General features: G+C 41.6%; 2 protein-coding genes across 6 annotated transcripts in view; one reads left to right on the forward strand and one right to left on the reverse strand.

Annotated features, from left to right (window-relative positions):
- Positions 1–6180, reverse strand: part of GDAP1L1 (ganglioside induced differentiation associated protein 1 like 1) — a 49130-nt gene extending 42950 nt beyond the window's left edge. For 2 of the 5 annotated variants that reach the window (XM_041732272.1, XM_041732273.1), the window contains exon 1: positions 6073–6179. The gene's annotated coding sequence lies outside the window, so the exon portion shown is untranslated. Of the gene's footprint in view, positions 1–5545; positions 5640–6072 lie in introns of all 5 variants that reach the window. The other 3 variants (XM_041732270.1, XM_041732269.1, XM_041732271.1) reach the window with 3 other exon arrangements.
- Positions 6181–6301: 121 nt separating this feature from the next.
- OSER1 (oxidative stress responsive serine rich 1) lies at positions 6302–19041 on the forward strand. The gene is made up of 4 exons (XM_041732274.1): positions 6302–6450; positions 10434–10550; positions 13851–13964; positions 17811–19041. Exons 2-4 carry the CDS (start codon positions 10474–10476, stop codon positions 18496–18498), a joined length of 879 nt encoding a protein of 292 aa, XP_041588208.1. The 5' UTR covers positions 6302–6450; positions 10434–10473; the 3' UTR covers positions 18499–19041.
- The last annotated feature ends 1066 nt before the right edge of the window (positions 19042–20107 follow it).

The following is a 20107-nucleotide window of genomic DNA, read 5'->3' on the forward strand; positions in this document are numbered from 1 at the left end:
AGAGGAGTGGGAGAGGTGAGGTCCCTGAGGACCAGCAGCTGGGCAGAGGAGGAGCAGCTGAGATCATGACCCTGGGTGCAGGGCTACAGAAGCCAGAAGGGGACTGGAGTTAAGGAGGTCATATCCAGTGTCAGACAGTGCTCAGAACTCAAGCAACAGAAGACTGAGAAAGAAGTCACTGGATTCAGCAACAAAGAAGTTACTTGTGACCTTGGCAAGAAGTGTTTCAGTGGGGATGGAAGTCAGACTGTGGTGGGCTGAAGAGAGAGAGAATTGAAGTAGTAGAGATACCATGGTTCTAATGGGGAGGAAAGGACAAGAGCTTTAGAGGGAATCTGGGGAGAAGAGGGCTTTTTGGGTTTGGGTTTTTTTTCCCATTGCTTTTTATTTTCTAAAGGATGTGAAAAGATATAGTATGTGTCTGCATGTATGGAAAAATGGAGTGAGTACGAGAACAAGGGCAAGATGAGAACCAAAGTGTTATCAGAGTAAGGACTGGTCTGAGAGAGAAGGGGCAGGAATGGCTGTGGAGATGGGCCAAGAGTAAAGGACCCATAATAAGACCTTATTTCCAAAGCCTTCCGGGAACACTGGTGCACCTTTCTCGTGAAACCTTTCCTTTTTCCCTCAGGCAGAATCAGACACTCATGAATGTGTAAGCAGAGAATGAAGAAATACTTTAACAAATTAGAGCTAAATGTCAACGCTCAAGAGGGAAGATGGGTTAAGAGACCATGCAGGGCAAGGAAAGAATTCTTGGAGTTAGGCTGAGCCAGGAAACTATAATACAACACCTCCAATGTAGAATAAGTTGAAGATTTATCAAGACTTAACACAAATTTAAAAACTCAACGCAGGCATTGTGAACTGGCAGGTAAAGTATGAATGCCTGAGGCTTACCTCCACAGCCTTGGAGCAGGGGCTCTTTACATTTCTGGTCGTTGTTTTACATGGGTAATACACTATAGATTTCAACGGGCAGAACAGGAGGTCCAGGCTGCCCCCACCCAACCCCGCAGATACCCCAATGGGGCTGCCCCACAGATCTCTCATTTAGAGGAACCTCCCTGCAGGCAGGCAGTGAGAGCAGCCTTCGGCCGCACTGCCTTGGTTCAAATTCCGGCTGCACCAGTTACTAGCTGTGTGACCTCAGGCAAGTTACTGTGCTTCTCTTGTCAGTTTTCTCATCTGGAAAATGAAGATGATAATGGGATGCTCAGGAGACCATAGAGAGGATTAGACGGAGTTTGTTGACACACAGAAAGGGCTATAAAAGTATGAGCTTTTATTATTATCCTCCATTTAAATGTTGTTCTCCATCTGTTCCCTGCCAAATGGATTCAGTGGGGTGACATTAGAAATAGGCAATAATACCTAATCAGTGACTCAAATCAGAAAGCAGATTCTCACTGTCCACTTTCACTCACTGCTCATTCTGTTCGCATTTAATCTTTCCTTGAAGCCTGATGTCTTCCACTTTCAGTCTGCTACCTTGCTCTCCAGTCCTACGGGCCACCTGCTCTTTAGATCACTGCCTACTCAGGCCGGGATCACTGTGCTATCCAGGTTCTAACCCAGATAATTGTTCTAAAATAAAATGGTCATTTCTCTTCTCCTCCATAGTCCCCACGATTCTGAAAATACTACCGCCCCCCTCCTCCAGCCTCTAGGATGAAGACCCTTCATGATGGGATTCCTGCTATCACCTGCACTTCAAACTCCTTATGCCCAAAACTAAACTCCCCCCATTCCCCAAACTTACTGGCTTCCTGGGTTTCCCTCCCTAGTGAATGGTGCCACCTACTGGCCACTCACTCATTCAGGCCAGGCAGCTCTCTGACTAGCAAGCTCAGTGGAATCCCGCTGAACTGAGATGCTGTGGCCCCTTGGATGCCTCTCTCCACTTCAGCCACCAATTCAGTTCCAGCCTTCATTTACATTCATTCAAATGTCTTCAAACTAGACTCTCTTACATTCTCCTCCCTCCTCATCTACTTTCTAAGGGGCTGCCAGAGTGGTACAAATGGTCTCCTGGCACATCACTATTTTGCTTAAGAACAAAATGCAAGCTATTTAACAAGATTCTCTCCTTGAGTTCCCTTGGATTCTCTCCAGTCTCATCCTCGTCCCTTCCCACTTCCCACGTCAAAGTCTGACTTTCAAAACCCAGTTTAGACAGAACTTCCTCCAGGAAGCCTTGTCTGAGACATCCCCCTGAGCCTCCAGACCAGACTAGGCAACACTTCTGGGTGCCCACATGACATCCTGTGCCTCTGCTTATACATAGCACTGGGAAATTCGCTAAATTTCTGTGGAAGGAAGAGTGGGGGTTGAGGACAAGCAAGGCAACCTGACACACTGCAGTCCCACAGCACAGGCCAGGATGCAGCTCTTTTCCCTATCCCAGATCTCTACAAGGACACCATGCATTTTCTCCCCACTACTGCACTGTAGGTATAATCAAGACAAAAAAAAAAAATGCTACTAGGACACAGCTGTCAATTACAAGACACAATGATTTTCTCATGGTGCTAAACTGTGGGAAATACTATCTAGGAGTCAATGAGAAAAGTAGTGATAAACAAAAGGGACAGTCTCTGCTCTCCTGTCACTTCTATCCTAGTGAAGGGCGTGGCAACAGAAAGATATTGTCAGGTAGTGGTAAGTGCTATAATGAAAAAGCCAGTTCAAGGGACACAGATGAAGAGGGCTTTTGGGGTAGCCAGGAAAGGCCCTGGTGGGGAACCAATATGAGCAGACTTGAATGAAGAGGAGAGTTGTGCGTAAACAACGTTCCCAGCAGAGGGAACATCATATACAAAAGACCTAAGAGGAAAATCTGCCTGATAAGTTCTAGAACAGGCAAGTGCAGAACACAGTCCCACACCGTAGGCAGCAAATTTCCTCAAGCCCAGTGTATTTCCCAGGTGAAAGCAAGTATGCCTGATTTAGTTAGGGTGTGAAAAGGGAAAACAGGGATCCTTGGGTGGCTCAGCAGTTTAGTGATTGCCTTCAGCCCAGGGCGTAATCCTGGGGTCCTGGGATGGAGCCTGCCACCCCCCCTCTCGCTCTGTGTCTCTCATGAATAAATAAAATCTTTAAAAAAATTTTTTAAAAGAAGGGAAGACAAGTTGAGGCTGAGAGAAGTGGCCTAACTCAGTGCCAGGAAGATGGGTGTGGAGTCAGATGGCCTAGATTTGAATCCCAATTCTGCCACTTACAAGCTGTGTAACCTTGGGTGAGTTATCTAACTTCTGATCCTTAGTTTACTCAGCTAGAAAATGGACAAAATAAAAGCAACTGCTTTCCAAGTTGGTTACAAAAATTTAATGAGTCAGTCCTTGTAAACCAAGATACAAATGATCATTATCATCACCATCTTTTACTCCAAAGTCATTTTTATAATTGTATCAAGGTAAGGAATAACCTATTTCAGACCTAGGAACATTTAAAACTACTATTCCAGATTACCAGCTGGTAGGATAGCAGCCACATTATTGGGAAAATAAAATTTTTTTAAGGTTTTGAACTTGCCTTCTCCAAAGTTATTTTTGAAAATTTATTTGAGAAAGAGAAGACACAGAGGGAGAGGGAGAAGCAGACTCCTCACTGAGGGGCTTGATTCCAGGATCCTGGGAACATGACCTGAGCCAAAGGCAGATGCTTAACTGAATGAGCCACCAAGGCGCCCCCAAAGTTATTTTTTTAAATCAGTTATCTTCCTATGTATATTGTTTGGAGTATAATTTTATGAAATTAAGTCTCTTCTATTCAGTTATGATACATGAAATAGGAAGTACTGAAGGAATTTTGTATACAGCTACCATAGCTGATTAAATATTACAACATGCAGTAAATTAATACCAAGTTAATTTCCTAAATATACAAATTCTGCATATAAGCTCGGGGCTTTTTTCCATGGTTGGAAAGACCCCATGTTGCTAATACAGGAGGCATATCTAGCTTTTTATTCCCTCAGATGAAATGTTTTGTAGCTTTTCTATCTCATTCTGTCACGAGGTATCACACAATGAGCCAGGCCTGTGTGTAATGACTTGAAATTTCAGGCCACAGCAAGTGGTATGAGTTAACCACCATGAAACTTGGTAGGTATTCCCCAGAGGTTCTCACTTTCCAAATACTCCCTGAGTAATGAGCCACATTCTCGGAAAGCAGCTGAGTTTATGATGGAAATGTGCTTACATGAAGCACTTAAAATTTTTTTGGTTAGTATTTAATGCCTTAATGGATGGAAATAAGATAGAATGAAGAATTCACCAAAACTGTGTTTAGTACCTACTAACCTCCAGGAACTGTTAGGATTTGGGGATTCGTTGCTGATCTAGATATAAGCCTTGCCGTCAAGTATGTGGGAGTCTTATCTGAAGGCGTATTTTTTTTTTTTGAAGGAGTATTTTCAAATGACAGCTTAAATGCACATATTTAGTCTTGATGCAACTCACTTTGCAACTTCTGAGAAAAATAAAAGCACCATATTTTCCTCTTTTTTATTCTTTTCTAAAAGATGTTGGGAAATGGGCAGCAGTAGATAGACAGGCTTTTGAGACAGATTAAATCCTGACTCAGTCACTTACTAGCATTGAGTGACAGGCCAGGGACAAGGGAGCTAGAACAAGTGATCTGGAATCCCAGGCTTCCTCATTTGTAAAATGTATGAAGTCACAGGAATATCAAATGAGAGAACGTGCACACAGCTGCTGCATAGCAGAGGGTAGCCATTACTATTAGCATCATTAGATATGCTAATGTTAGAATTATATTTAGAATTTCACAATTAACAATTTTTTTTTTATCTCCTGTCAGTTACTGAGCCTTTGGTACAAACAAGAACTTAAAAATGTTTTACCCAGGGCCCCCTACATGCTTTATTGTATTTTTTTTAAAGATTTTATTTATTTATTCATTCATGAGAGACACACACAGAGAGGCAGAGACACAGCAGAGGGAGAAGCAGGCTCCATGCAGGGAGCCCAACATGGGACTGGATTCCTGGTCTCCAGAATCTCACCCTGGGCTGAAGGCGGCACTAAACCTCTGGGCCACTGGGGTTGCCCTACCTGCTTTATTTTTAACAAGGTTATACTAGGACCTGTAGATTCCATTCCCAGGGATGGGTCAGGTATCCCAAGGCCTGGCTATAATTAAGTTAGACTAAACTATTCCCAGCAGCCTATCCAGTTAGATGACTACACCTGAGTATCAAGGAGTGGGAGTGGGAAGGCCCAGTTTTGGCTCAAGTAACAGCCCTCACCCTACCTAGTGTTGGGTCAGAACCAACTCTAGCCAATTCTGTCGAGGGAAGCTATCTTCCTTTTGATGTCCTTCCCTGGCAGAAAGGTCCTGCAAGTCCCCTGTTGATCAAACCATGCGCATGTGTCTTCTTTCTCTTTCTCAAATAAATTTTCAAGCAGAACCAATCCTGGGGACGGAGGGAGGCTGCAACTGTGGCACCCATAACCCCTTCTCTGTCTCTCATCTGAACAACTGAGTCCTACAAATGCAAAGATCCCTTAAAATAACCTACTTAGGTGAACGGCTCTATAAACCTTGTTGCAAAATTTAGTGCGCACGTGCATTTCTCTGTCGAGTTCTCACTAGATTTTCCAAGGAGTCCATGCCTGAAAAAAAAAAAAAAAAAAACCAAAAACAGATTCGCTGATTAAGTCCAAGTTCCTCACTTAACAGTCGCAGAAACTGTGGCCCAGACAGGTGAAGAGCAGTCGTCTCGGATCAAACAGGGGCATTACAGCCGTTCCGATTCCGGCCTCACGGTGATGGCCCTGGCCGTGCCTCCTACCTCTCCGCTCCTCTGCAAGGCCAGGACACGAGGGCCTGCGTCCGAGCGCTGGAGATGTCGCCGGTCGCCCGGTTCCTTGGCACCAAGGAGGGTCGGGCCACGAGCTCAGCGGGGCTGCAGCCTCGCCGAGATTCTCCCACTCCGGCCGCGGAATTTCCGTTGCCACAGCGACTCCAGGACGAGCACCAGGCCCCGGGAGACCCTGGGAAGCGCGGCGGCTGGACCACGGCGAAGAACAGCGCCTACTCACTCACCTGACACAGAGGAAGCGGGCACGCCCCAAACCCCGGTCCCGAGCGAACCCACGGAGCACCGAAGACCCAGCGAGGAGAATAACAGGAAATGACGTGAGCGCACGTGCTTCCGAGAGGGGCGGGTACAAGGCGTTGGAGAGGCACGGCCGGCGCCCCGCGCCTGCGCAGCCACCGCCTGCCGCGCTGCCGAGTCACGGGGGGGGAGGAGCGTGAGCGGGGGGCGGGGCGCGTGCTGAGTGACGCAGGCGCAGTGCGACCTCGGAGGCGCGGGCTGGCCCCCTCCGCGGGTTTGGATCCGGGTCAGTCAGGCGCCGCGATCCGGGAGAGACGAGCTGAGCCGACGGGACTGGATCCCCGGGGCGCCCCAGCAGCGAGGAGGTGAGTGCCTTGACGTTACGGGGAGGGGTTCCGGCCTGGCGGCGGCGGCTTCCCGCGCTCCCGCCCGCCTCTCGTCGCGTAGTCCCCCGGCGCTGACTGCCTGGGCCGGGCCGGGCCTGGGCCTCTCCGCACCCCCTGGGCAGCCGCGGCCCGGCTCGGCTCGGCCCGGGCTCGGCTCCGTCTCCCCTTCCCGCGGCCCGCCCCTCCGCCCGCTCCCGCCCGCTCCCGCCCGCTCCCGCCCGCCTGTAGCTTCCCCTTTTCGCCTTCCTTGGCCGCCCTTTGCCCCTTCCCGCCCTTTCCCGCTGTTGCCGAGCCCCAGCCTCGTTGGCTGCCTCTTGGGCTCCGCTCCCGCCTCCTCCTGCATCCAGCGTCTCCTCCCGGCGGAGGGAGCATCCAGCAGGGGCACCTTTCCAGTCGGAGACCCCGGGCTAGGAGAGCTGGGGCCTTAGCTCTCCACTGCCCGACCCGCCCCCGACCCCCCAGATCCTGACCTTTCCCCCCTCATCTCGTTGAATCGCGACCGCTCCTGATTCTGGGTTGGGCGGGGCCGGGGGGGGGCACGGAATTAACATTGCGCTTTAGCTCTGCCCTGGGGAGGGTGGCGGGGAGAGGGTGTGCGGAGAGACCGGAGTGTGTTTTTGTCCTGCGGGGGGGCCGATAGTTTTCACCTTAGACTTGTTTGTGTCTTGGGGGGGGGGGGGGTGTTGCAGGACAGGGTTTTCTTTCCCGCACTCCGCGCTTCCTGAGAGGCCGGGAAAGTTTCTAGAGCTTTAACATTGCGATGACACGCTTACCGCGGGGATCCTTTACTGATCGATCTCACGTCTTTTCGGGTTCCTGGAAATTTAGCCCTAGATTTGAGGTTAAAAGAGGTCGTGATTAAAACTACCGAGATATGTGTATGAGGCTGTGACGCATTGCTATTCGCCGAAAGTCAGAGAAAACCAGGAATTTGCCCTTTTTGATGGAGGAACTTAGAACTTTGCTTGTCATTTTTGAAAGGTTAGGAAAATCTTTGCAAAGTTAAAATTGCCCCCTTGTGATTTAACTTTAAAAAAAAAAAGTATCTTACAGTAGGCCTTTAAACTTCGATCTCTTTGGGGACTGCTCCTTTTTCAAGAAGTTAGTGCAGTGAAATGGCAAGAGATGTCTCCACTAATTTAATATTAATGAAAAAGACAAACCAATTGTATGTTCCCGGAGTTAGTTATACGCTCTTGATTTGAGTGAAGGGAAGGTAGGAATACGGAGGAGCATAATAAGCCTTTTATAATTACAGACATGCTCTGATTTAGCTCTTAAGGTTACACCTAAGACTTGCCTTTGCTCTGGGTTAATATAACAGGGAAAAGGTGCGTAATCAGAATATTGGAAGTCTGAAAATAGTTTAGACAGAACTTCATTCCTGAAGTTTTAGTCTGTAGCCAGTTTTTATTTTGGTCTTTTTTTTTTTTTAAGATTTTATTTATTCATGAGAGAGAGAGAGAGAGAGAGAGAGAGAGAGAGGCAGAGAGGCGGAGACACAGGCAGAAGGAGAAGCAGGCTCCATGCAGGGAGCCCGATGTGGGACTCCATCCTGTGACTCCAGGATCATGCTCTGGGTTGAAGGCAGTGCTAAACCGCTGAGCCACCCAGGCTGCCCTGGTCTATTTTGGTTTTCAAATAATAGATCTTTTAGTATGTCAACAAGAATGCTAAGTTTGTATTAACATCTAGAGGTCACCTGCAGTGCAATTAAGTTAGCACTATATAATTAAAAATTACATATCTGGGTGCAAAGCTTTTTTAGCTCAATGTTAGGGCAGGAATGAGATTCTAATCCTTACAGGAATAGGGTTCACAGCTCTGGTCTCTGTCAGGTTTATCCTTCTATCCCTAACAACCAGTCTAGTGCTAAAGCACATGGTAGGAATTCTGTAAATATTTGTGGATGGAATAAATTTCTGCCTATAGAATTCAGCACTGTATATTTAGATGTGATGTGTACTGTTTTCCAGAGTCCTGGAAGAGGGTTTGTTTGGGGTCTTCAGGGATGGGAAGACTGTCTTCAGATTGTTTAACTCTGTAAAGGCCAATAGTCTGAGTATTTGACTGGTCATAAAGTAATTGAGGAAAACTGTAAGCCAAACTTTAATTTAGTTCTACCAGCGGAAAGAATTTGTTTACAATCTCCAGTAGTGCTCTTTTAGTACTGTGGAGCTTCAAAAATATTAGGATATGTCTGTCATCTTTGCCCACCTCTCTCCCCAGATACATAGAACATGAATGTGTATCTGGAGGAGAATCCTCCTCTAAATCCAAAAGAATTAGAAACCAGTGAAATATGGAATTGATAATGTTTCCTCAAGTTCATGTACTGATTAAATAAACCAGCAAAATATATGTGGGGAATGTGTTCAAATTTTTTGATTTAAGAAGTTGCAGTAAAAGCTAGCTGAATTCTTTGGAGACTGTTTTCAATCTTCACCAGAGAGATCTGCCTAAAATACCTACTTCTATATGTAAGTAAATAAATGAATGAAACAGTCTTCTAATTCCTTGCTGCTTTATTCTGCCATTGGTACTATATGATTATATCAAACATATTATGACACCCTGACCTTTGGAATATTAGAGGTCTCACAATAACCTCAGACTCTCTCCTGAGAAATGAGCAGGTGAGGAATCAGAAGTTACAAGGGTCCACTCAGAGGCACTGCTCCTTCTGAGAGTGCCTTTGGTGGGGGGAGGGGGGAGGGGGTTGCATGGGGTTAGCAAGTTAGAAATAAGGAAGAGGTAAAGTTAATAATCCTTTACTTCACAAATCCACCAACCTCTATTTTTTGTTTTACCTTTTTTCTTTCTGATTCCCTGTGGTATGTTCATAGATACTAATTTGTTTATTTTTTGTTCAGATTTGATGTTAACTAATTTATTACCTAGTGAAAAAAATCAGGAAACTAGATTTCAAAGGATTTATTAACAGACTTTTCTGTTGTGTCTTTTATTGCTTTGATTGGCCCCGTTCCCCTTTTGTTTAAATGTAAAAATCAAGGTGGAAGAATGGAGAAGTTTTCATTAATCAAACTGGTTGACTAAGTGGAGATCATTTAAAGGTGCATCTACAGAAAAATAATTTATATATATTTTTTACTTTCCACCTTTTTCTTTTGGCAAAGTTCTGCATATCTTTTTCAGCTGCAAGCATAGTTCATTTATTTTCTATCTTATGTAATAATTAAAATAATTCAAAGCTTAAAAAATGAAGGTATTAATCTTACTGGTAAAAGTGTGGAATAAACAGTAGTCATTGAAACATATTTGTAATCCTGCTCTAACAATGATAACATTGATATTTGAGTATGAATATTTATGTAAATATGAATATTGAGATCTAGGTCAGAATTGCTTTGGAGAAATGCTACCCTGTGTCATAAAGTTATACTTAACGGGACTTGTTAGGGTTAGACTAACTATTGGTTATTTTAAAGGATCAGAGTGCTGTAGGTTGAGCTTTTTCTTTTATTTCTGGTGCACAGATCATTTGTAGATTTCTAGACCTCTACAACTGGACATTTTTACCCCTGTGTTGAAAAATATACTTAAACATGGATTTCAGGTGATCTCGTTTTTAAAGTTGTGTAAAGGATATTGGCATTAAATATTTGGACAGTTTAAATTCTATCATAATAATTGAGTAAGATGCAGAATTGTTGAATCATTATGTTGTACATTTGAAACTAATATAACATGTCAACTATACTTCAATAAAAAAATCTGTTATAATACATACATGTTTCTGTATCATTTCATTTGTCTTTTCTTAAGAAGTAAAATCTACAGTTCCCAACTGTCAACACTGTAACTTCCTTTTAGAAATAGAAACTTACTTTTTCCCGCCTAATAAGTAGTACTAGTATCAGGAATATAGATTTTAACAAAAGGAATACTTTTGAACCTACCTGCTTTCACTTTGCTCATTTTATTTTTATTTTATTTTTTAGTATTAACGGCAACATCCATAGTAGTGTAAAAACTTTCATAATGAAATCCGAAGCCAAGGATGGAGAGGAGGAGAGTCTACAAACTGCTTTCAAGAAATTAAGAGTGGATGCATCAGGGTAATTAAATATGTAATATATTATTTGCAAATTGTTTAGTAGACCTAAATAGCCTTTTCACTGAGGAAAGTCTCATTCTTTTATAAGATTTCTCATTATTTGTGGAAGATAAAAATGTTAGTAGTGTGACATTCTACCAAATTTTGCACAGCATTATTTTATTTATAAAAGAAACTCTTAATCGTAAATTTTGAAAAGTAGCAGCTCCTTTGTACTTTAAGTTGGGTGTTTTGGTTTCCCTTAGTTTTGAGGAGGGTTCCCCACCTCGCTCTTTAATCAAAATTATCAAGCAGTGTCCCATCAGGAATTTCCTCATACATCTCTAGGGAATCACAGTGTTTTTTCCTAAAAGTGAATTGGCTCCACAGAAATCAGCAGACATTCTCGATTTCATATGCTCTGATTGCTGAGTCTATCACTATGGAAACCTCTATTCATTAGGGTTCTGTCACTGAGATCAATAATCTTGAACCCTTTAGCCAAACTAATTAGAGCACCTGCAGACCAGCTGCTGTCTGAATGTTAATATTTTGCCCTTTGCAAAATGTTCTGTGCAGGACTCTTTTCATTCCCATTCTTCACCCCAGGACAGAAGAAATCTCAAATCTTGGTAGATATAGGAATATTTCTTTTCATGAATGGAAACTAAACCCTAGAAGCTCAGAGTAGAACACTTCACAGCAACTTATAATCACTGAGGTTTATTACTCACTTACTATTCCCTAAACACTGCCTTAAGTACCTGTACACATTATTTAATCCTCACTACCAACTGGGAAGATAGATACTATTGTTATTGTGATTTATAGATGAGCTACACATTAAGTCATTTGCTAAAGGTCACATTGGTGAGAAGTGGTAGTCAGTATTTGAACCTGGACAATTTTTCTCCAGAACTTGTGCTCTTAACCATTCCTTTATATGATAACTTGATGACAACATCAGTTGTACACAGTACTTGGCACATAGTAAAAATTAAATAGTTGTTGTTATAGCAGTTTGCTTATTGCTAGTACTATTTTAATTTTTTTGGCCTATCAGTTGAGAAGATTTATACTAATGGATTTGCATAAGAACTGTTAATGGTACGGGCAGCCCTGGTGGCACAGCAGTTTAGTGCCACCTGCAGCCAGGGGTGCGATCCTGGAGACCCCCTGGATCAAGTCCCACATCGGGCTCACGGCATGGAGCCTGCTTCTCTCTCTGCCTGTGTCTCTGCCTCTCTCTCTCTCTCCCTGTGTCTCAATAAATAAATAAAATCTTAAAAAAAAAAAAAAAAACTGTTAATGGTGCTCACATTTGCTTCCATGATTTCAGATAAGTATCTTTCTCCTCCCAGTGGCTTCTGTTATGGTCATCTTGCCATTTAAATTGATTATTACTTTTTAAGGCATTTTAGGAAATAAAAGCAAAGAAGAAAAATAGTTCTAGATTATGGTCATGTTCCATTTTGAGTTCTAGTAGAGAAATTATTTTTTTTTTAATCGGGAAAATGCTAGGAATGTGTATACATACACACATACACATTTAAATCTCTTAATATATAAATTCACATGAGTAACTCTTCATACACAGATTTATTTCCTGGTGTTTTAAGAAGTTGGAACATAAAATTAAGCTATTCCGGTACCTCTAAAAAGTACCTGGAACATTAAAAACAACAACTAATCCCCCTCCCCGCTTTTTAAAAAAGATTTTTATTTCGTTGAGAGAGAGAACAAGTGGGAGGAGGAGCAGAGGGAGAAGCCAGCTCCCTGAAGAGCACGGAGCCCCATGTGGGACTGGATCCCAGGACCCTGGGATCGTGACCTGAGCTGAAGGCAGCCTTTTAACTGACTGAGCCACCCAGGCACCACCCCCACACCCCCCCCAAAAAAAAACCAAACCTCTGAAGATACTTGTACAACCTATGATCAGATATTGCATTTTTGTAGTATGTGATCTGCCTAGAGTAAAATTATAGAAAGGAAAGGAACAGTGGAGAACATTTGAGAAAACCAAATACTAGTAGAAGTGAGTCATTACCATGACTAAGCAGAATTAAGACTTGTGTAATGTATCATATGTTTCTAGTTGTTGCATATTGTTGCTGATTTACAAACAGGGACATCTGAGGTACTGACTCATAAACTAACTAAGCCTTGCCAGGAATTTAGCATGATCCTGTTCAACAGGTTTTGATTCCCAGTGGTATTTGTCTTATCAGGATAAATCTCTATGTATTTATTAGAAAACAATAAATCCTTTTTATCTGATTATAAAATAATAATGCTTCTTAAAGAAAAATTCACAGAAAAAAGAAGTAAAAATCGCAATTTACCGTAACTGCTGTTAACATCTAGACCATCTGTACCTAACACCATACAAATTTTTTTTTTACATGGTTGAGATCATGATATATATATGGTTGTTATAAATCCCTTACTGTTTTAATGTTATATGCATTCTCTCTTGTGTCAACAAAGGTCTTTATATACTTAATTAAAAAAAAATTCCTAGTATTCCGTTGAACAGATGTGTCATTTACATAATGTAGTATTTTCTATTTTCTACTGGGCATTTAGGTTATTCTTATTACTTTTTATTTTAAATTATATTTCAGTGAGCATCTTTTTACTTCGTAGATTGTTTCTGTCTAAAGGATTGTTAATACCGCAGCATGTATAATATAGGAGGAACCCAGTGTGTGTGTGTATATATGTGTATATTGAAAAGGTCTGGAAGGATTTATACCAAAATGTTACTGTTGTAAATCTCTGGGTTGTGAGACTATATTCTTTTTTCTCAATTTTTTTCTTCTTCTTTACTGGGAACCCATATTACTTCTGTAATTTTAAATTGCAAAGATTTAACTCTCACTAATATTTTAAGTTTATTAGTTGTCAAAAATACTTATTTTCAAGAAGTTAGAGTGAATCTCCTGAAGTTTTTGCTCCTCAGCTTAGTTCTCTTGCTCTGATTTGCCCACATAAAATATACTTATTTTATAAAAGTGTCATTAGTGTTCTCTGTGGGCATAGGACCTTATCTGCCCCAGATAAACAGCCTAAAAGTCTATTTATATCCTGCTGCTGGTCATACTTAAGAATTACTCTTTGGCTTATGATTCTGCAACCATGGGCTTTTAGGGATTCCCCTAAATTTGGTTTCAGAGGAAAATATAGTCTAAAAGGTGAGCAATTTTTTGAGGAACCCAAACAACAAAGAAAGGCATTAATACAAGTTGTATTTGAGTTGGTGAGAGCAGTAAGTCCTCCTCCTTTCAGTTTTCTTTAAGCCGTATGCTGTTGTTTTCTTCAGGTCCATAGCATCTCTGTCCGTTGGAGAAGGCACAAATGTCAGAGCATCAGTCAGAACAGCAGCAGATGATACCAAACCGAAAACCACATGTGCATCTAAAGACAGTTGGCATGGGTAAGAGCTTTCTTACTGCAGGTGGTTTTTATCCCAATACTCTATAAATTACTATTGAACTTTCCTGAGTATCCAGAAAAAAGTTTGTTAGGTATGGAACCCAAAATCCAGTGATTAGAGATGAACCATTCTTCTCAATTGAGAATTTGCCGAGACTTGCTATATGGCTTGGTTTGTAGTCAATTTTTATAAATATCCTAGGTGTGTTTGAGAAGCATGGTCTTCTGTAATCATTCTTGGGTTTCTTTCATGTCCATTAAATCAGACTTTTAAATGTATTATTTAAATCTTTTTTTTCAATCTATCAATAATTGAGAGATGTATGTTGAAATCTTCCCCAAGGTAGTGAATTTGTTTTCCCCTTAAGTTCTGTATTTTTGTTTTATGTATTTGAACCCATTTTGTTAGGTTTATACAGTCTAGGTTCATACCATTTAGAACATTTTCTTCCTGATGAATGGAGATTTTTAATGACATAAGTGACATTCCTAATTCCTCATAAATGGCTGTTGTCTGAAAGTCTTATTTTTTCCAGAATTAATATAGTTAATCCAGTCATCTTTTGGTTGGTATTTGCCTGTTATATCATTTTTTGTCTTTTATTTTCAACCATTGTGTGTGTTTTAAAATTTTAGATGTCTCTCAAATATATATGGCTTATTTTGTTTTATTCATTCCGATAACCTTTTTTTAAAAAAAAAAAAAGGTTCAGTGCATTTCAGTGCTGAAATTCACGTTCAGTGCTGAGTTCAGTGCATTTACATTTTTTTTGATTATTGGTTGATATATTTAGACTTGTTTCTGCCATTTTACTTTATGCTGTTTGTCCTGCTTCTTTGTTTTTTTTGTTTTTTATTCTTTGACCTTCCCTCTTCTCTCCTCCTTGTAAAAACTTGTTTGAGATGGGTGTGTTTTTTTCCCCTTACCTCTTCCTTCTTCTGGTTTGGAAATTATATGCTGTGTTTCTATTCTTTTAGTAGTTAGCCTTGAAATTCCACGGTACATGCTTATTAACAAAGACAAAAGTTATTGCAGTGGCCCTTGAACAACAGAATGGTTAGGGGGTCAGTGTCTGTGTAGGTCAAAAATCCATGTATAACTTTTTACTTCTCAAATTTTACCACTAGCAGCCCACTTTTGATCAGAAGTCTTACAGATAATGTAAAGAGTCAACACATATTTTGTATGTTTTATGTATCATACAGTGTATTCTTACAATAAGATAGAGAAGAGAAAATTTTGTTAAGAAAATTATGAGGAAGAAAAAATACATTTACAGGGACACCTGGGTGGCTCAGAGCTTGAGTGTCTGCCTTTGGCTTAGGGTGTGATCCCAGGGTTCTGGGATCAAGTCCCACGTCGGGCTCCCTGCATGGAGCCTGCTTGCTTCTCCCTTTGCCTGTGTCTCTGCCTCTCTTTCTCTGTGTCTCTCATGATAAAATAAAATCTTTAAAAGATAAAAAGAAAAAAAAATACATTTACAAATACTATAGAAAATCCACTTGTAAGCAGACCCACATAGTTCAAAACTGTTTTGTTCAAGCATCAGCTATATTTTAACCCTCCCCTCCTTATAGTCTTTTTAACTCTGACCTAACTTTCATGTGTAGCTGCATCTCAGATCTTCCATATAGAATGCCTTGCCTCAAAAACAAAACAAAACAAAAAGAAGAATGCCTTGCCTCTCTTTCTAAAGTGCTTTCTTCAGAAATTCCTTTAGCAAAGATCTGTTGTTAGTAAATAGGGCCTCCTGTTAGATGCCTCATGGAATAAATTTGAACGTTGCCCCCTTCTTGTATAACATCATGTTCTATTGGTAAATATTCTTTAATTTATCTGAAAATGTCCTTGTTTCATCCTTGTTCTTGAAAGATTTGATATGCCTGAAGTCATAGTTCTAGATTGGGTTATTTTCTCATAGCCCTGGAAGCTCTTCGTTGTCTTCTAGCTTCATTATCAATGTTGAAAAGTCCACCTTCAACATTACTGTTCTTGTTCTTGGAAATAATCTGTCAGTCTCTGGCTGCTTCTGGATGTTCCAGTTTGGAAGAATCTACAGTTTTGCTATAATGGGTCTAGATGTGGATTGCTCTTTATTTGTTCTGTTTCAGAGTGCTGCCTATATCTGTGGATCACTTTCATCAATTCAGAAAATTTCTCAGCCATTATCTCTTCAAAAATCACCTGTTTTTCATGCTCTACAGTCTCTATATTATTTCCTTTGGAAACTCCAGATTTCTTATTGTCTTAACATCTCTCTTTAACTTCTTTTATATTTTTCCAGTTCTCCTCCAAGTTTTCTGTACTACCTTTTAGGTCAGGGATAGGCAAACTTTTTTTGTCAAGGGCCAGATAGTAAATATTTTATTTTATTTTATTTTTTTAAGATTTTATTTATTTATTCATGAGAGAGAGAGAGGCAGAGACACAGGCAGAGGGAGAAGCAGGCTCCATGCAGGGAGCCCCATGTGGGACTTGATCCCTGGGCAGAAGGCAGGAGCTAAACCGCTGAGCCACCCAGGGATCCCCTAAATATTTTAGGCTCTGAAGGCCAAGAGGTGAGATTCAAGGATATTATATAGTTATGTATGTATGTAAGTGAGAAAGTTCCTGCCCTGCCCCATTTCCTGATGCATATCACCTGGCTGCTGGATACACTCTGTGTTCAATTGCTTAGTTTCAGGATGAAATGAGTAGCCTGGTGGGATGTGGGGAAGGGTGGTAGTACCAGAATTGGTTTTACCCTGTGCCCCAGTGGCACCCAGATTCTAGCATGCCCTTCTTTCTTCAGAGAGCCCAGCACAAGCCAGACTCTTGAACTGAGATTCCACTTCTCAGGTGCCAGCAATTGCTGACAGCAAACCCCAATATGTAGATAGTAGCCAGCGTGGGACCTTGGCAGTGGTGTGACACATGTGCTGGCCAGAAAAAAGGCAGGTGCGGGAAGTAGGGAACAGGGTAAAGGGAGGTACCCCACCTGGTCTCTGGCTCACAGTGCCAGCCCACAGGAGCAGAGTCTGCAGGCTGTATAAAAACAGCTAGGGGGCCAGTTTAGACCCACAGACTACAGTTGGCTGAACTTTATTGCGAATAATTCAGATTTATTTTCCAGTTCAGTAGTCTGTGTATTGTGCTGCGTGGCCCATCCATTTAATTTAATTTCAAATACAGTTTTTTTATTTTTTAAAGTTCTTTTGGGTTCTGTTTTCAGTTTTGCTTGGCAGTTTTGATTCTCTGTTGTTTTTCCTTTGCTCAGCTCTTTTATTTATTTAAATATTTCATTAAAAGTTATGTAGAGTGTCTGGTAACTCCCAGTATCTGAAAACTTGAGGGAGTTGAAATCTATTCGTCAACTGCAACCAGTGATAGAAATGAATCCTAAATCTTGCTCTGTGTGGTAATCATGATATAGTGGCCATTCGCATCATCAGCCTCACACAATGGCATGAAAGCTGCTATGTTCAGAGGGTAGAGCACAACAGATGGGTTTTACAGTGTCAAGTGCTTTGTGGCGAGTGGCGGGAGTGGGAGTGGTTTCCAGACTCAGTGGCCAAAGGTTCCCAGGCCAAGGTTTGCAGAAGTGTTCTGCACACATGTTTGGCCCGAGAAATGCAATTAAAAACAACCCTTTACCTCTCCCATTCTTTAGCTTGCTAATAAGGAGATGTTGAAGTTTTTGAGAGGTAGACTTAGGCAGCTTGAAAACAGAGGTAGGCACAACTCTTTGGGGGAAACTTACTTAGGACCTCAGACTTAAGAGAGGAAGTAAATCTCCAGCTATCATAAAGAATCTGTGTAGGAGACCTGCGTGTCCCAACATCTTTTTGTGCACTGTTTTCCTTTTAGGTCTACAAGGAAGTCTTCACGAGGAGCAGCGAGAACCCAGCGTCGTCGACGTTCTAAGTCTCCTGTCCTTCATCCTCCAAAGTTTATACATTGCAGTACAATAGCTGCTTCTTCCAGCAGCCAGCTCAAGCACAAAAGCCAGACTGACTCCCCTGATGGCAGCAGTGGGCTGGGAATTTCCACCCCTAAAGAGTTCAATGCAGGAGAATGCTCTACTTCTCTCGATACTAATCACACAGGGGCAGTTGTTGAGCCTTTGAGAACTTCGGTTCCCAGGCTCCCATCAGAGAGTAAGAAGGAAGACTCCTCTGTTGCTACTCAAGTCTCCCAAGCAAGTCTCAAGGCCAATGATCTCTCTGACTTTCAAGCGGTTTCCAGGCTAAACCAGGGCAAGCCATGTGCATGCATAGGCAAGGAGTGCCAGTGTAAGAGATGGCATGATATGGAAGTGTATTCCTTTTCAGGCCTGCAGAGTGTCCCTCCCTTGGCCCCAGAACGAAGATCCATGCTTGAGGACTACTCTCAGTCACTGCACACCAGAACTCTCTCTGGCTCCCCCCGCTCCTGTTCTGAGCAAGCTCGAGTCTATGTGGATGATGTGACCATTGAGGACCTGTCAGGCTACATGGAATATTACTTGTATATTCCCAAGAAAATGTCCCACATGGCAGAAATGATGTACACCTGATAGTAAGAAGCTAATTAATATGCTTTAAACCAATGAAAGGTTGTCAGAGAGATTTAGTTAATGGCAGACCTTGCGGCCACGTTGTGTGAGAAGACATCTTCTGCTCACTGTGCTTGCAATAAAAACTTTTCTTGGCATCTCCGTTCATCTTCTTCCTTTAAACTTACTCCCTGCTCTTACTCCCTGTTCTTACATATGCACCAAGGCGAGCAGATCAAAGGAAAATCCCTCTCCTTTAGAAAAGTTTCTGGGAGATGAAGAAACCGTAATAACTTGACTGGTAGCAGTGGGTTATATGGTAAAAGCCTTTGTAAAGCAGTGCATTTTTCAGATCTGTTTAAGAATTTGTTGGCCAAGGAAAAGGAAACGTTTTGTAACTGGACTGAACACTTGTCATGCTGTAGTTGCCGGCCCAGGATCTTAGAAGTTATAGGACTGATTTAACACAACTTTATTGTGTCTTTCAGGGTTTCTTATGTTATTGTTAAGCCAGAGATCTAAGGTTTAGATTCAATATGAATAAACTAGCTGGCCTGCCCTCTATTGTTTGAGAGAATCATTAATTATCCCCAAATAAACCCCTGCTGGGGCTTGGTATGTGAAGGCGTGTTACATGAAGTTTCTCAGGTAAGAAGCAGCTTGGAGCAGACTGCTTCAGTTGGAAGGAGGGGTGTAATATTTGAAATAAGCACGCATCTTCTCCATCTCCAGTATTATATGTGGTATGTTTCAGTTAGTTGTAGATCTTGTATCTCCGTTTCCAATGTTCCTGATGGATGTTATCTCCTTGCACTCCCCTCCTGCCCCGGGAACCCCAAAACAGAATTTTATACCTGCTATATCCTGTATTTCTAGTTGGCCATCCCAAAATTCTCTCCAAAGTTTGGTTAAAAAAAAACAAAACAAAAAACTCAGTTTCAACTAGAGGATGAATCCCTATCTTTTTTTAGGTGGCTCCAAAGTGATTTTTACATATACCACATGTTTTATTTCAGACCATCCTATCAAATCCAGTGAAAATTTGTCCAGCCATTTTAACACCATGTTAACAGAAAGTTTATTTAACTTAGATTACAAAATAAGTTTTATTCTTTACTAAAACATCCACTGACTGGAGTTGGTTCATGACAGTGGGGTCTGGGCTTCACACCTAACGTGATTTGTACTTGGGAGAGGTGGGGAGGGTATTCTCTGGAAAAGCCCTAAACCTCTGCATGTTACTAGTTTAGAATGGATTTAGTGACATGTGAAGGCTGTGGTTTGAGCAAGGGAGCATAATCCTTGCCATCACAGTACTGGAAGTTGAGAGATTTCTTGATGCTAACAGAAGGAATGCTATTGCATATACCTAAGGCAACAATTGTGAAACCTTTTGGTCTCATGACACATTTACAAATTAAGGGTGCCAAAAAGCTTTTGTTTTTGTGGGTTATACTTATATTTACCATATTAGAAATTAAAACTAAGAAATTTAAAAAATATGTATTGATTTAAAAATAATGGTCTTCTTACATGTTAACATTTCTAATCGAAAAATTAACAAAAAAGATTTGGTGAAAAGAGTGGCTTGTCTTACATTTTTGCAAATTTAATGTATGGCTTAATAGAA

The sequence above is a fragment of the Vulpes lagopus genome, chromosome 18 (genome assembly GCF_018345385.1).
Source record: "Vulpes lagopus strain Blue_001 chromosome 18, ASM1834538v1, whole genome shotgun sequence".
NCBI classification, from domain to species: domain Eukaryota; kingdom Metazoa; phylum Chordata; class Mammalia; order Carnivora; family Canidae; genus Vulpes; species Vulpes lagopus.